Source organism: Quercus suber, unplaced genomic scaffold (assembly GCF_002906115.3).
Source record: "Quercus suber isolate HL8 unplaced genomic scaffold, Cork oak 2.0 scaffold_746, whole genome shotgun sequence".
NCBI classification, from domain to species: Eukaryota; Viridiplantae; Streptophyta; class Magnoliopsida; order Fagales; family Fagaceae; genus Quercus; species Quercus suber.
Window position 1 is genome coordinate 185,970 of NW_027070183.1, and position 13,420 is coordinate 199,389.

Here is a 13,420-nt window from a genome sequence, read left to right on the forward strand (position 1 = left end):
TAGATATTCTTAATGCTAAAGAATGGCATCAATTATTTATTATTATATTATTTAATAGATACGATACAATTTCAATTTATGATTACTTTATATTATTACGTTAAAATATTAATCAGTTTTTGATATAAGCAGGATTTAAACACCAAGAATGACATCAACTTAACTTGCGGGCAAATCTCAATCCTTGCCAATAAGTTGAAACTTGAAATAATGTTCAATAATAAAATTGAAAACAATAAAGACTTAAAAAAGAAAAAGAAAAAGAAAAGAAACGCACGCACACAATTTACCTTTATAGGATATGCATAATGGCCAAGTGTGGAGAGACCATATAACTACCTAAAAAACTTTGATGCCAGCCAGCAATAGAATGCCGTCAATTAATACCATCTTATGTAATGTATTTTTCCATGATTTGATGTAATTTAAAAGAACCAATTAAGTGTCTAATAGCTTTGTAACTCAAAAAAAAAAAAAAAAAAAAAAAAAAAAAAAAAAAAAAAAAAACACTGTTCACAAGTCCCATGATACTATTCACACATTTAAAAATTATTTTGCTACAGTGTTTTCAGTTTTTAGTTTCAGTAAAAATAAGTTGTATCCAAACGGACCAATCATTTTTATCTTTGACCACAATGACATCCACAAAGCAAGTTCATGTTTCTACAAAATCGAATCATTTATATGTAACATTAATCTTCACTTTGAAGAAACAACCGATTGCGTTTACTTTGGACCATCCACAGATCACTCCCTATCTTCTCTCCTCTGTCAATCTGCAAACCTATCCTTAGCTTGATTTCTTTTTTATTATTTTTACAGCGATGTTGACCAAAGCTTTGAGGCTATATTATCAGTTTTCAGGCACTGAGAGTTTACTAGATCAGTAATGCTTTCCCAAATGTCTACATGCCTGGCTTCAGACAACGGCCTTAAAAAAGGACCTAAAAAGAAAATGTAAGCACCGGACTTTGATCAATTACATGCAAGTACACAAAAATAAAAATTAAACAAACTTTCTGAAATACTAAAAGTAAATAATTTTACCATTTAACTATTGCATCTAAACTATCAACTGGAAGATCCAGTTTGAGAAAAGCCAAGATATTCACTACAGACTGAAGCTGACTCCTGATTTTTATACATAGTCATCATCACTGTCCACATCATAATCAGAAGCTGACTCATCGCCCCTTGGTTCCATTAGTGCATTCATGTCAAATGATGGCTCAATTTCCATCTCCTCCATGTCAATAGTATCATAGCTCAACCGCTCCTCAAACTTGTTATCAGAGCAATTAAGAAGCCATGCAAGAGAACATTTTAAGCCCTTCTTTGCAACCATCCTATGTCTCGGTTTAATGGTAGACTCCAGACCATAAGTAAAGAATGCAGGAAAAATAACCAAGTCATCCAAAGGCCTTTTCATCTCAATTTGGAAGTAGTCAAAGCTAAGTTTCATAATGTCGAGATTCAAAGCTAGCAATTGGGGACACCCCACAACCATCTTCCTCACTTGTTGCAAGGAGAATCCACAGTTCTTTAGAAAATCGACACGCTTTATCACAGGTGTTTTACTGAGGCTAATTACCTGTGGTATCTTCTCAACAACCTTGCCGAAATCCTCGGGACCAATATCAATAATTGAATTAAGCAAACTCTGTTGACTGAGAAGCTTTGGCTTCAAGTCAAGTCCTATAATCTCAGGATACTGTGCTACTACAGAAGGAAGCAATGCTTTTCTAACATTAAACTCCAAAAGAAATTCAACATTAGGTTTTACCCTCTACTCCAACCCATAGCCCAGGATGTGAGGCTGCTTCTCTATCAGTCTAGCCACAGCCAATCTTGGAATGCCCAAACTCTCCAGGTACTCCACAAAAGGTTTGATCACCCTACCTACTTGCATACCTAAAATCTCAGGGTATCTAGTTAAAACCCCTCCAATTTCTCCGCTTGCCACCCCCTATTCCAACCAAATATGCTACCGATGTGCTCATGGTCCCCTCAAGCTTGAATCCCAGCACTTCTGGATATCTCTCAAGAACCCGAGGAATATCATTGGGCTTGATATCCATTCCTTGAAGATACTTGACCACTGGAGCAAGGTCAACAACAACACTAGAATGGAGAAGTTGAGTATATCTTCTCAAGAACTCAGTGAAAGTGGATTTCCTAACTCCCAATTTTCCAAGATAATCGAGAACAGGAATCATATTTTTCTTTACACTACAGCCAAGAACAAGTGGATAATTGTTAATGTCTTCAATTGTAAGCCCTAATGTGTGAAGAAAATCCACACGCTCCCTCATAACCTCAGCTGTCACAGGAATCTCCAAACCATCAAGCTCATCAGGAATGATTCCAATTCCCCGCAAGAACTCATAAACCCTGGCACGATTTGTTGCTTTCTCATTCTTCATTTCCAATAAACTAGGATGACTATATAGGGATGAGGAACCTCCTTGTTTCTGACCCAAACGAGCAGCATTTGGCTTGGACATTGATGAACCCGCAGAACCCGATGCAAATGTTCTATCAGAAACAGAGAATTGACATTTTGTAATCAACCCTATTCTTCTCTCGTGGTCACCCAGTACCCTAAGAATTGATAAGGAAGTCAACTTGGGTTTAAGGAGAGTAAGAACGGGTAACTCTGAATGTACAAGCAAAAAACCAGGTTTTGTAATGCAAGCATAGCTTCTGATTGTCATATTTCAAAAGTTTGTTATAAGTGTATCTGAAAAGAGACAATACATAAATCAAAGATTAAAGCTTATGCTCTTCAAACACTAGATAAGTTATATTAACAAACCAAGTTGCTAAGATCAGTCAAACCACCAAAAAAAAAAAAATCAAGGAAATAAAATCTTGCAGTATGATGCTACAAATAGTATTAGGGAAGTTGTGTAAATGCCCACAGTCTGCTAATTTCCTAAACAACGACCTCCTCTAAATAAACAATAAAGCTCAAAACCACTTTCCATTACAAGGTCCATTCTCTGAATCATTAGACCAAAAAATCAATTTGGCTTAGCTCCTTACCCAGTTGAACTTCTAGAAGACAAAACCTAATCACGTGTGACTAAGGCTTCATGCTTCCTTTTTTCAATGGTGTGTAAGTCTTATTCTTATACCAACAACCTCACCCTCCACTGCTCTAACAAGGGGAGGAGGTGCTACTTGACCTGAAGCTGGATGGCACTCTTCCTTAATTATTGATTTCTAAAATGTAATTGAAGCCAAACACACGATAACCAAAAGGTCTAAACCAAAATCAATTTGGTTAGAGATCCATAGATTTTTTTAACTGATGCACTGAAATATAGAAAGAACCCCACCTTCAATGGTCAGCATCTAATTAAAGAAACAAAACATGCAAAAATTCCATCCACTTTCAAACGGCAAGATACAAATTCCTTCCAAGCGTGTATTTCAAATTTAAATTCTATACACTTATTAAAAAAAAGAAAAAAAATTCTATATAATTATTATCCCAATTTACTGAATCCAGTTAATTACCACTTAGAAGTTAGTCATAGTCCTTCACAACAGAATTAGCTGCAGCAGCATGATATGGAAGTAGAGACATAATCATTCTAGCCATCTTATTATTCCACTCTCTGGTTAATGTAGCATCCTTTGCAACATGCAAATCTAGACAACAAAATATTTCTTATTAAATTATGAGAAAAAGAGAAAATTTTTTGTATACCAATTGACAAGAACCTATTCAAGACCCAAGAAAGCATTTCAACGAACAGAATGTAGACAACAACAAAAATCCACAATAACATACAGCTGGGATTATAAATAGCTCAAAAGCAAGAGAAACACTCAATAACCAGGCAAACTACGAATACCCATTTGATAAAAGTTGGTAAAAATGCAAATAATGTCTGAAATTTTACAAAGCAAAATCGATGAGTGAGAGAGATAGTGACAAAAGTTAAGCAAAGAAAAAGACTGACCTGTGAGTGCTTGGAACAGAGAGAGAGAGGGGGCCAAGAAAGGTGAAGATGACGCAGAGGAAGCTACAATCTCAAGCTCTGATTAACACGTTACACTTACACACAGTAAAGAACTAAGAAGGCACTGTGAGTAGAGGAAATGACAAATGAGATTTGGAGGTGGGGTTAGAGGAAGAGAGAGAGAGAGAGAGAGAGAGAGGCTGTCTTTGTTTTCGCGCGAAGGTAAAATCTTTATCCATTTCTTTGGAAACGAATGAAATGACATGGATTTTATTTTTGGCCGTCATCAAATAATAAAAATTTTCTTAAATATTAATGACTTTTAATTTTATTTTATAGGAGTAATTCGATAGTTACAACTGGGGTTGTTTACCAAACCTCACAAATCGCAAAAGTTACACCAAAATTACTTGTAAAATAGCATAATCACATTGCACTTCAAGTAACAATATACTGCGCTCTCACCGCACCACATGATGTAGTGTGGTTTGTGGTTTTATAATAAGAAAACCGCACAAACCGCACCCTCTCTATATATTAATATATTTTATTTATTTTTAATATTAAATATATTATTAATAGTTTAGTTTTTTTTTTTTTAAAGTTTGATAATTCTAACAAGTGTTGACTAAGAAAGCTAGCTTAAAATAAAGAAAAACTATTTCAATAATTTAAAACTTAGCCCAAAACAAAGGGAAAAATTAGTTCTAGGCTAGGTAGAAAAAGCCAAAAATTTGAAAAATATATCACTTCAAGCCATTCAAAGCGCATGTTATATACCGCACCGCTTATGTGACCACAAAAATGAAATTTGGTACGGTTATGGTTTTGGCTAAACTCTAAACCGTACTACACATATGACTGCAAAAGTAAGGTTCAAAAGTAAGGTTTGGTGCAGTTATGATTTTAGCTAAATCGCACCATAAAGTGCGGTGCTAAAAATGGCCCAAAACCGCATCGCACCGCACCACGAACAGCCTTAGTTACAATGGAGAAGAAAGATTTGAATTCCTGATGTCTTGAACATATTAGAAGATATAGATTGCAATGGGGTAGATTATTAGTACCCGTCTTCATCTCATGTCTTCTTTAAGGCAGAAGTGAGGAGGCATGTCAAGTTTATGGTGAATTTGAAATGTTTTACTAATTCTAATGAGAGTGATAAAATAAAGATGAAAGATAGAGGAAAACGACCGAGAGTACTAATAAAGAAAAAGAGACCAGCATTTTGGAATAGAATAAGTAAAAAAAAGAAAAATTATAACTAGGATATATAATTATTTCTATATATTATTTTTATATATTAAGAAGATTCAAAAAGTTAGTTATGGTTTCAAAAAATGTCAAAAATACCCATAATCTAATTAGATAATCCTTATTCTTAAAGAATAAAAAACAGGGTTAAAATTGTAATTCAACGAAAGGTCCAAAAAAAAAAAAAACTACCAAAGAAACTTTTTTCTTAAAAATTAGCACACTTTTTATCTAAACATATCTCACATGCGTTTGATACATTTTTTTTTCTTAAAAACCAGCACACACTTAATCCAGCAGTTTACTTCATTTCAAATCCTAAATCCTAAATTTTAGTTTTATAAAAATCATTTTCTGTGTAACCTCACTAACAATAGATAAATTCAAATTGAAAAATTATATTAAACTCAAAATAAAAAAAGAATCTTTGCGCGTGTAATGAGGCTAGTATATATTAATACAAACAAGATTATATATATGGCGAAGAGCATGGCGAGGAGAGCAAAAACCTATTTAGTCTCGTCACCTTTTCAAGTCGTAAAAATTAGTATAAGACAAGGTAAATTAAACGGAATAGGTTGTTTTTGGCTTTTTACCATCTCAAATTCTAAAGTGACAATGTATGAAAAAACATTGGTGAGAAAACTTTCAACAGCAGCTAAGGTTACATTTTTTGAAAATTCACTGCCTGCTCCCAATCACATAATTTAATTAAGGGCTTTTATGCATTCTAAATTCACCCATATTATATTAAACAGAATAACAATTAACAACCCATATATTTGAAAAGGCACCAATAAGGTTTGCACTCATAAAAGGATGCAAGAAGCTTTAAATAGTGTGAACAATTGTTTCCAAAGTTAATAATTAGGGCGGGCTAAAGGCATGTATCGAATGCATATTTTAGGGAAGTGAGTTTAATTTGTATTTGCAAGTCATTTTTTTTAAAACACGTGTTTTCAGTTCTCTCCTCTCTCTCTCTCTCTCTTTCTCTCTTCAATCGGTCTCTCTATATCTCTAATCTCTACTCTCTCTCTCTCTCTTTCTCTCTCCCTCTGCTCCTTTAGGGTTTGTACACTCCTTAATCCCCAAACCTAGGGGAAGAACTCTTAATTTTTTTGTGAAGAGAGGTAGGCTTCGATTCTTGAATATGCTTTTTATTTTTTATTGGAAGTATTAGTCTTTAGTATAAAAAAACAAACGCAGGCAATTGTGGAAGCATGTTTCCAATCACAAAATTGCGTCTTCAAATTTATTTTATTTTATTTTATTTTTTATGAAGTATTAGTCCTGTTTTGCTTCATGGGTATGCATTAATTCCTATTTTGATGCAGTGAGTGAGTTGTATTTTGTTCACTTTGCAATCAGAATATGTTGTTTGTGTGATTCTATGCTAGTACGCTCCATGTGTACTTGTTGATTTTTCGAAAAGAATTTATTGCTTGTATATAAGAAAAAGCAATTAAAATATGTTGATTCAGTATGATTAATTGTGGGTCTTCCATTGATGTGTGTGATTGTTGCGCTCTTACGGTTTTTTAATTGGGTAGTAAAGTCCATGAAGTGGAATGGTTTTGATTAAAAAGTACCATGTCCATACTGTGGAACACTTCATAGACATGTATGCAGCCTTGTCCATGTCTGACACAGACGCACAGGGCTTTTCCCGTGCTTCTTAGACATTAGCACATGCATATATGTAATTATGAATGTGAGTATAATTGTGTTAATGAGGGCTAGTTCCCATCATGGATAAGTATGACATTTGTATTTGTTTCCTTGGAAATTACGAAACTTTAGTGTCCAATTATATCGAAGGAATCAGTTACTTAATACAACATATCTAACATTCTTTTATCGTTTTGTTTTTACTTTGGTTTTTTTTTTACTTTATATTAGTTATAGTTGTGGGATTTAGTTCTTACTAAGAACATAAAAGAAGTTGTGGTAGCAAAAGCCTAACACCACGACCACCAGGAACTCCTTTTTTTAATTAATGTTATTATATATATATATATATATATTGAACTTGATGTCCTCATCAATGAGTTTATTTTTAAAGAGAATATCAGATTTTGCTTTTCCGAATAGCAGTGCAATCAAATTTTAGTTTGCAAAAGTGTTTGATAGATTATATTGGTAAGTTACACACTAGGAAGCAAAGACACTTCATTTAGGGTGCCGTACTTGTGTCTTACCGGTGTCTTATTGGCCATTTTATGTTATAATTTTTAAAAAATTTCTCATGTCACCGTGTCTTACCTGTACCCATGTCGGTGTTTGTGTCCGTTGATGGTATTAGGTGCTGAAAAAGTATTTAAGTCATTTCTGCCAAGTGGATGTTAGTTTATTATTCTAAACAGCTGACATATGTGGAGTTAATTTTTAATTATTTTATTTATTTATTCATCTTATGTTTACATCTCTTTGTATGCAGAATCACTCTTTGCAAGATAGTTGCGATTTTTCTTCTGAGAAAGTGACAACAAGATGGAGGACTGGGGTAATTCTTTCTTCTCTGAATTCTAATTATTTCTGCCATTAATTTGGTGTGCTATTGTAAATCCTAGCTCTTGGGAGATTTTCAAAATCTTGAATTTGCAATGCTATGCTTCTATTCACTAGGATTGTGATATATTAGTGGTTCTATTTTACTATTGATCTTAGATTCTTTTGGTTATTTGACTTGATGAAACTATATTATTATCATTTGTTGATCTATAGGTTAGTCAATTTCTTGGGTGCTCTTCCCTTAGTATAGGTATATGCTCTGCTTGTTTTGATGGAAAACATTGTGTGAAGATAGTTTTTCGTGTTTTCCATTGTTTGGTAGTATAAAAAAAAAATGAGCTAGAAGAAAATTATCATTGGCCAACATAAAAAGTATAGCAGCTATAGCTTATTTTTGGAGATTGTTTTCCACTAAAATATTTTGAAAAATAACTCTATCTCACAAACTAAATAAGAGAAGTTAGGACATTTTTTTTCAACTCATTTAAGGTTGCTACCAAACATAGGAAAATGAGATAGTTTTATGAAAAATACTTTTTGGAAAATGACTCATTTTTTTAGAAAAACATTATGACCGAAACAAATAGAGTGATAATTTGCTTGATTCTATAGCAACCGTGGCTTAAGAAAAGAAGTATAATTATAGTGGTCAATGTTCTCCTAGTGGGTCTCTTAATTCAGTCAGCTAAATATATACTTCCAATTTTGTTTGTACAATTCCAAAGTAGTATAATTATATACATACAAAAAGTATAGAGTAGTATAGATACAGTTGCTTTTATTAATCTGTTGTTTATTTTTGTGGTGTTTGTTTTCTATTCCTTATTTTCCTACTATTTTTATATTGAGCAAGAAAAGGCAAGATGCTTGATTGTTAAACAAGAAAGGCAAGATTTGTATTTTGATAGTTATTTGTTAATTTGGACTATTGCCTGTATAAATATGTGTTTTTCTTTTTTAATCTTATATAAGTAATGATATATTATTGAGACAGGATTACTTCATGAGTACATATTATAGACACAAAGTAGCATTATAATTACAGAGTAAAAATTATGAACAGAAGTATAGCAACTCTACAAAGTCTGCAATGGGTTGCTATTGGAAAAACCTAACCCACAAGACCAACGATCTGATGATTGATGATTTTAATTGGGTCATTGAAATTCCTGCATCTCCAAAAGTGGTGATTTTGTTCCCTGCACAATGTCATCATCAAACATTATGGAGCTAGATTAATATTTCCAATGAATGTTTACCAAACCAATTCCTCTACCCAAACAATAGATCAATTACTTTCTTTGGGAACCTCCATTGAATCCCAAAAGCTTTAAAATCAAAACTCTACGTATCAAATGCAACATTGCAATGAATCAATAAATGGCCACCACTCCATGTTGCATTGATGCATACAGCACCCCCAAGTAAGGTAAATCCTTTTTAGATGAGATTATCACAGGTAAGATTAAGAATCTTCCCCCAAGTTGCTGTCCATAGAAAGAAAGAAACCCTTTTTGGAGCCTTTACACACCTACTACTCTTCCAAGAGAAATAGACTTCACTGGTACCTCATATGGCAGTGTAATATGAATGAACATCAAATTTGTGATTCCTGTTCAATCTACACCCCATTTTATCACAACCTTCTCTCCTAGAGATATTTGAATAAGGAAATTTTGGAATTTTTTATAATTAACGGAAGAAATTAATTGAAGAGAGAAAAATTTAGTGTTCCCCGTGAACACAGAAATTGTTTTGGGAAACTACAAAAATAATCTAAAGTTACATACATCTAGAAATACTTCCAAACTTGAAAAAGAGGGACCACTTAGCAGCTATAGTCCGCTACGAAAGTCTAGTGAATGTGACTTCCCAATACATAGTGCTGTCATTCTTTTGCATATAGTTTGCTACAAAGCTTCTTTATCTCAGGCCCAATCATTAAAATCTCAATGAATTTGAACATTCCAGCTGTGTATCCCCATCTATCTGACTAACCAAAACTGAATACATTGCTGCACTAAGAAGCACGGACACAATACGGGACACAAAACATGAGCAAATCTTAAAAATTTAGGACACGATACAGTGACGTGGTAATCAAATAATTAGTAAACACATGTATTTAGGTATATTTTATATATTTTGAAGCATAGTTTAGGTTTGAAAAATAACAGTTTCCATCAAAATAATTAAAGAAGGGATTTAAAGAATTTGCATGCATTAACTGCAACAATAGTCAGTGTTGTTTCTAGTTTTTCCTTTATTAGTGAGGGCATAATATTAGTGAAGTTTGTTTCTAAATTTTTTCCTTTATAATTTCTTTAGGTTTATTTTATGTATTTATTTTTTTTATGTTAGAGTCTGCTATATCAATTTACAAAGGTGTATACTACCTTTTTTTTTTTTTTTTTTTTTTTTCAGAGGATGAGCAAATTCCACCAATCCCTAAAAAGGAGCAGTCTAAAATAAATTGGGATGATGAAGATGTGGATGATGATGATGTGAAGGAATCATGGGAGGATGAAGATGAACCTACAACAGTATGATTGATGATTTAACTACGATCTCTTAGTATTTTATTTTTTACCACACTTGTTGATTGGAAAAGAGGGCTTGTTGTTGATTGATTGATTCATTAATTAGATATTGAGGTGTTGTTGCTTTTGTATTATTTGTTCTGAATTGAACAATTTACAGAACCACTAAGAACATTATTTATATTCAGATCCTGTTTATTTTTTTACCTTTCTATTCTGGGCTCTTGATTTGTGCCACTCTAGTACACTTCCAGTGTACTTGGTTAGTTTTTTCTAATAAAATTTCTTACGTTACTTATCAAATTTTTTTTTGATCAGCTCAACTGAAATAAATACATAATTTCCTGAAAATTGTTTTGCTATTTTTGAGTTTGGTTTTTGGAGGTAGCACATGCCTCATATTCGGGTTGCCCATATCTGTGTTGTCTTCTGACAACACCAGTGGTTTGGGGCAAACCAGTAAGTCCAAGTAACATGGAACTTAACAAAAAGATGTCATTGTTTTCTTTCAGCAGTCCATTGTGGTGATTGCATAAATGTTCTCCTGCACATGTTGTTAATTGTTCATTTTGTATTAATAGTTGTTTTAGTTTGGAAATTTTCCAAAGGATTATTTATTTCACTGTCAAATTTTTGGATGCATATGTTTTACTGGAACATGGATTAGAGTTTGCTACTATGCAGTTGTGGTCTTAAGTTATATGGACTGAAATGCCAGTACCTCATGTTTATGGTGTTCGCTTTGTCTATGTTAACACAAAATCTATTGCGTCTATATGTGATTACCAGGCACCGAAAACTAAAACTCCAGTTGAAAGGGCTCAAAAGAAACCCGCAGTGGAAGCTGCTGAAAAGAAAGGAAAAACTGTTGAAGTAGTAAAAGAAGAGCCACTAGATCCTGTAGCTGAGAAACTGCGCCAACAAAGGTAAAAATTCAAATATTTATTACTGCTAATAATGGATTTATTTTCTTCTTTTGGGTAGTAAATCAATTGTAGGCATGTCTATTTCTTATCTGGTGATTTGTAAATGATTTCTAGATAACCCTTAAAATTATGAGGCAGCAATAAATATTACTTTTTACACTATCTGTCTTGAGCAGCATGATGTGTTAAAGTTGCATTTCTTTTTTGCATCTAATGCTAGACTCAGATTGTTGGTAACTGGTGATGCAAGTTGGTTTCTCTCATTACACTGCGCAAGTCTTATGAACCAACAGTTCCAAGTTGGTTTCTCCTGTGCACAATAAAATTGATAATATCCAGAAAACAAGCAACTGAAACTGCATCAATTGAGGTTTTGTTAAGTTTGAAGCTAAGTTTGCAACTGAAACTGACCCTTTTTTGAGCTTTATTTTAAGTGTATCTAGGTAACTTTGTAGGGGGGCATTTAGCATGCCAGATTTGCTGTCTCATATCCGGGCTTTGTTTTTGTTTTTGTTTTTGTTTTTTTCCTTACTCTTTTTGCTTTTTATTTTTTACTTTAAAAACCTCCAAGCAAAATGAGACCACTAAACTGGACAAAGAACAAGGTTGATAGCCCAGATCCTAAGCTCTTTTGTCAGTGTTTGGCATCCAGAAGTGTACCCCAACAACCTTGCTTGTTATTCTGATCATAGTGCACAGTTGATGGTTGATGTTGCCCATAGTTTTGAACAGTGTGCTTGATAAGTTTTTGCGTCATGCTATAGGATGCACGTTGTTCTGTTTTAAATTATGGGCTTGCCTGCATTTGTTTTTCTACTTAAGTTTGTTTGGGATCGAAATCATTGAAAAACAAATGCAGATCATGATTTATTAGAATGGTTTGATCCTTGCTAATTTGGAACTTGTGTATTGATCTTAATAGACAATTAGTGTGGAGGCTTGTAAAAACTTAATAATAGGCATGTTTTATTTGTTTCTGTTATACTGAGAGGATGTTTACTGCAACTATATTGTCCATGACAGGCTGGTGGAAGAAGCAGATTATAAATCTACCAAAGAACTATTTGGTGAGAGAGGAGATGAGAAGACTCTTGATAATTTTATTCCCAAATCAGATACTGATTTCTTGGAATATGCAGAGCTCGTATCACAAAAGCTGCGTCCATTTGAGGTGTTTTAAATTGTCTTCCTCTGTTTTGACCAAAGGTGAAGTGAATATCTAACTTTGTTAATAAATGTACCTGTGCTTCTGTGATACAGAAAAGTTACCATTATATTGCTTTACTCAAGGATGTAATGAGACTGTCAATGACTACTTTGAAAGCAGCAGATGCAAAAGATGTTGCATCTTCTGTCACAGCAATTGCAAATGAAAAACTAAAAGCAGAGAAGGAAGCAAATGCTGGTAAAAAGAAAGGTATCTTTTTGTGTACTTTGACTTCCTGAATACTTCAAGAGGACCACACACGTGATTGTAAATCCCTTGTGATGGACAGACATTGACTTATATGTATTTAATGGATTTATCTCTCCATTTTTTCAGTTGGTGCTCTCAGTTGTTCTGTAATGAGGAATTTATCAATAACTTATCAATTTGTGTTTCTCAATTGTTTTTCCTTGCCTGCAGCCCCTAGGAAAAAGCCGTTCCTTGTTGACAAGCCAAACGATGAAATGGTTATTACTTCCTATGATGCTCTTGATGACTATGATTTCATGTGAGTGTTTTGTTCCAGTCAGAAATTGGATTCAGCATTTAAGTCATTGAAGTAGGGATAAGATCCTCCGGCGTCCCCCTCCCGAGATAATCACGAGTATTATTGCTGTATTTTTTCTGTAAGAAACTGTCACATTGCCTTCTATATTTTATGGTCAATTTTGTTAGGTTTGAATACTAGATCTATGTTTGTTTGCATATACTATATGTTGAGCTTTTGCCCTAGTCATCGAAAAACTTGTTACTGTCAAAAGTATAATTACTATTTATTGAGATTTTTTTTTTATTCAAGTCCTTCAATAATATTGCATTATCAAATATTTTAGGTTGGATAAATGTGATGCGTGTTGAATGGGTGCAAAAAATAATGAACGGAAAAATTAGAAAAATAAATATGCCAATAGGATCTTTATTGACATGCTTGGTAAATTGCCACTGGTTATCAAGGTTTTTAGATTCGGACCGTTCATTGAACCGTAAAAAAGAGAGGTTTAAGGTTTTTGA

At 33.4% G+C, this 13,420-nt stretch overlaps 1 protein-coding gene and 1 pseudogene across 1 annotated transcript; one reads left to right on the forward strand and one right to left on the reverse strand.

The window, feature by feature from the left end:
* Window positions 1–850: 850 nt before the first annotated feature.
* Window positions 851–4,198, reverse strand: LOC112036117 (transcription termination factor MTERF4, chloroplastic-like; annotated as a pseudogene).
* Window positions 4,199–6,120: 1,922 nt separating this feature from the next.
* On the forward strand, window positions 6,121–13,202 carry LOC112036103 (uncharacterized). Its single transcript, XM_024068926.2, has 7 exons — window positions 6,121–6,355; window positions 7,663–7,728; window positions 10,161–10,279; window positions 11,066–11,202; window positions 12,226–12,373; window positions 12,463–12,619; window positions 12,830–13,202. Exons 2-7 carry the CDS (start codon window positions 7,716–7,718, stop codon window positions 12,919–12,921), a joined length of 666 nt encoding a protein of 221 aa, XP_023924694.1. The 5' UTR covers window positions 6,121–6,355; window positions 7,663–7,715; the 3' UTR covers window positions 12,922–13,202.
* The last annotated feature ends 218 nt before the right edge of the window (window positions 13,203–13,420 follow it).

Coding starts and splice junctions, on each gene's coding strand:
- LOC112036103 (XM_024068926.2), top strand. Junction 11,203..12,225: donor GAGAAACTGCGCCAACAAAG/GTAAAAATTCAA, acceptor TGTCCATGACAG/GCTGGTGGAAGAAGCAGATT. Junction 12,374..12,462: donor AAAAGCTGCGTCCATTTGAG/GTGTTTTAAATT, acceptor TCTGTGATACAG/AAAAGTTACCATTATATTGC.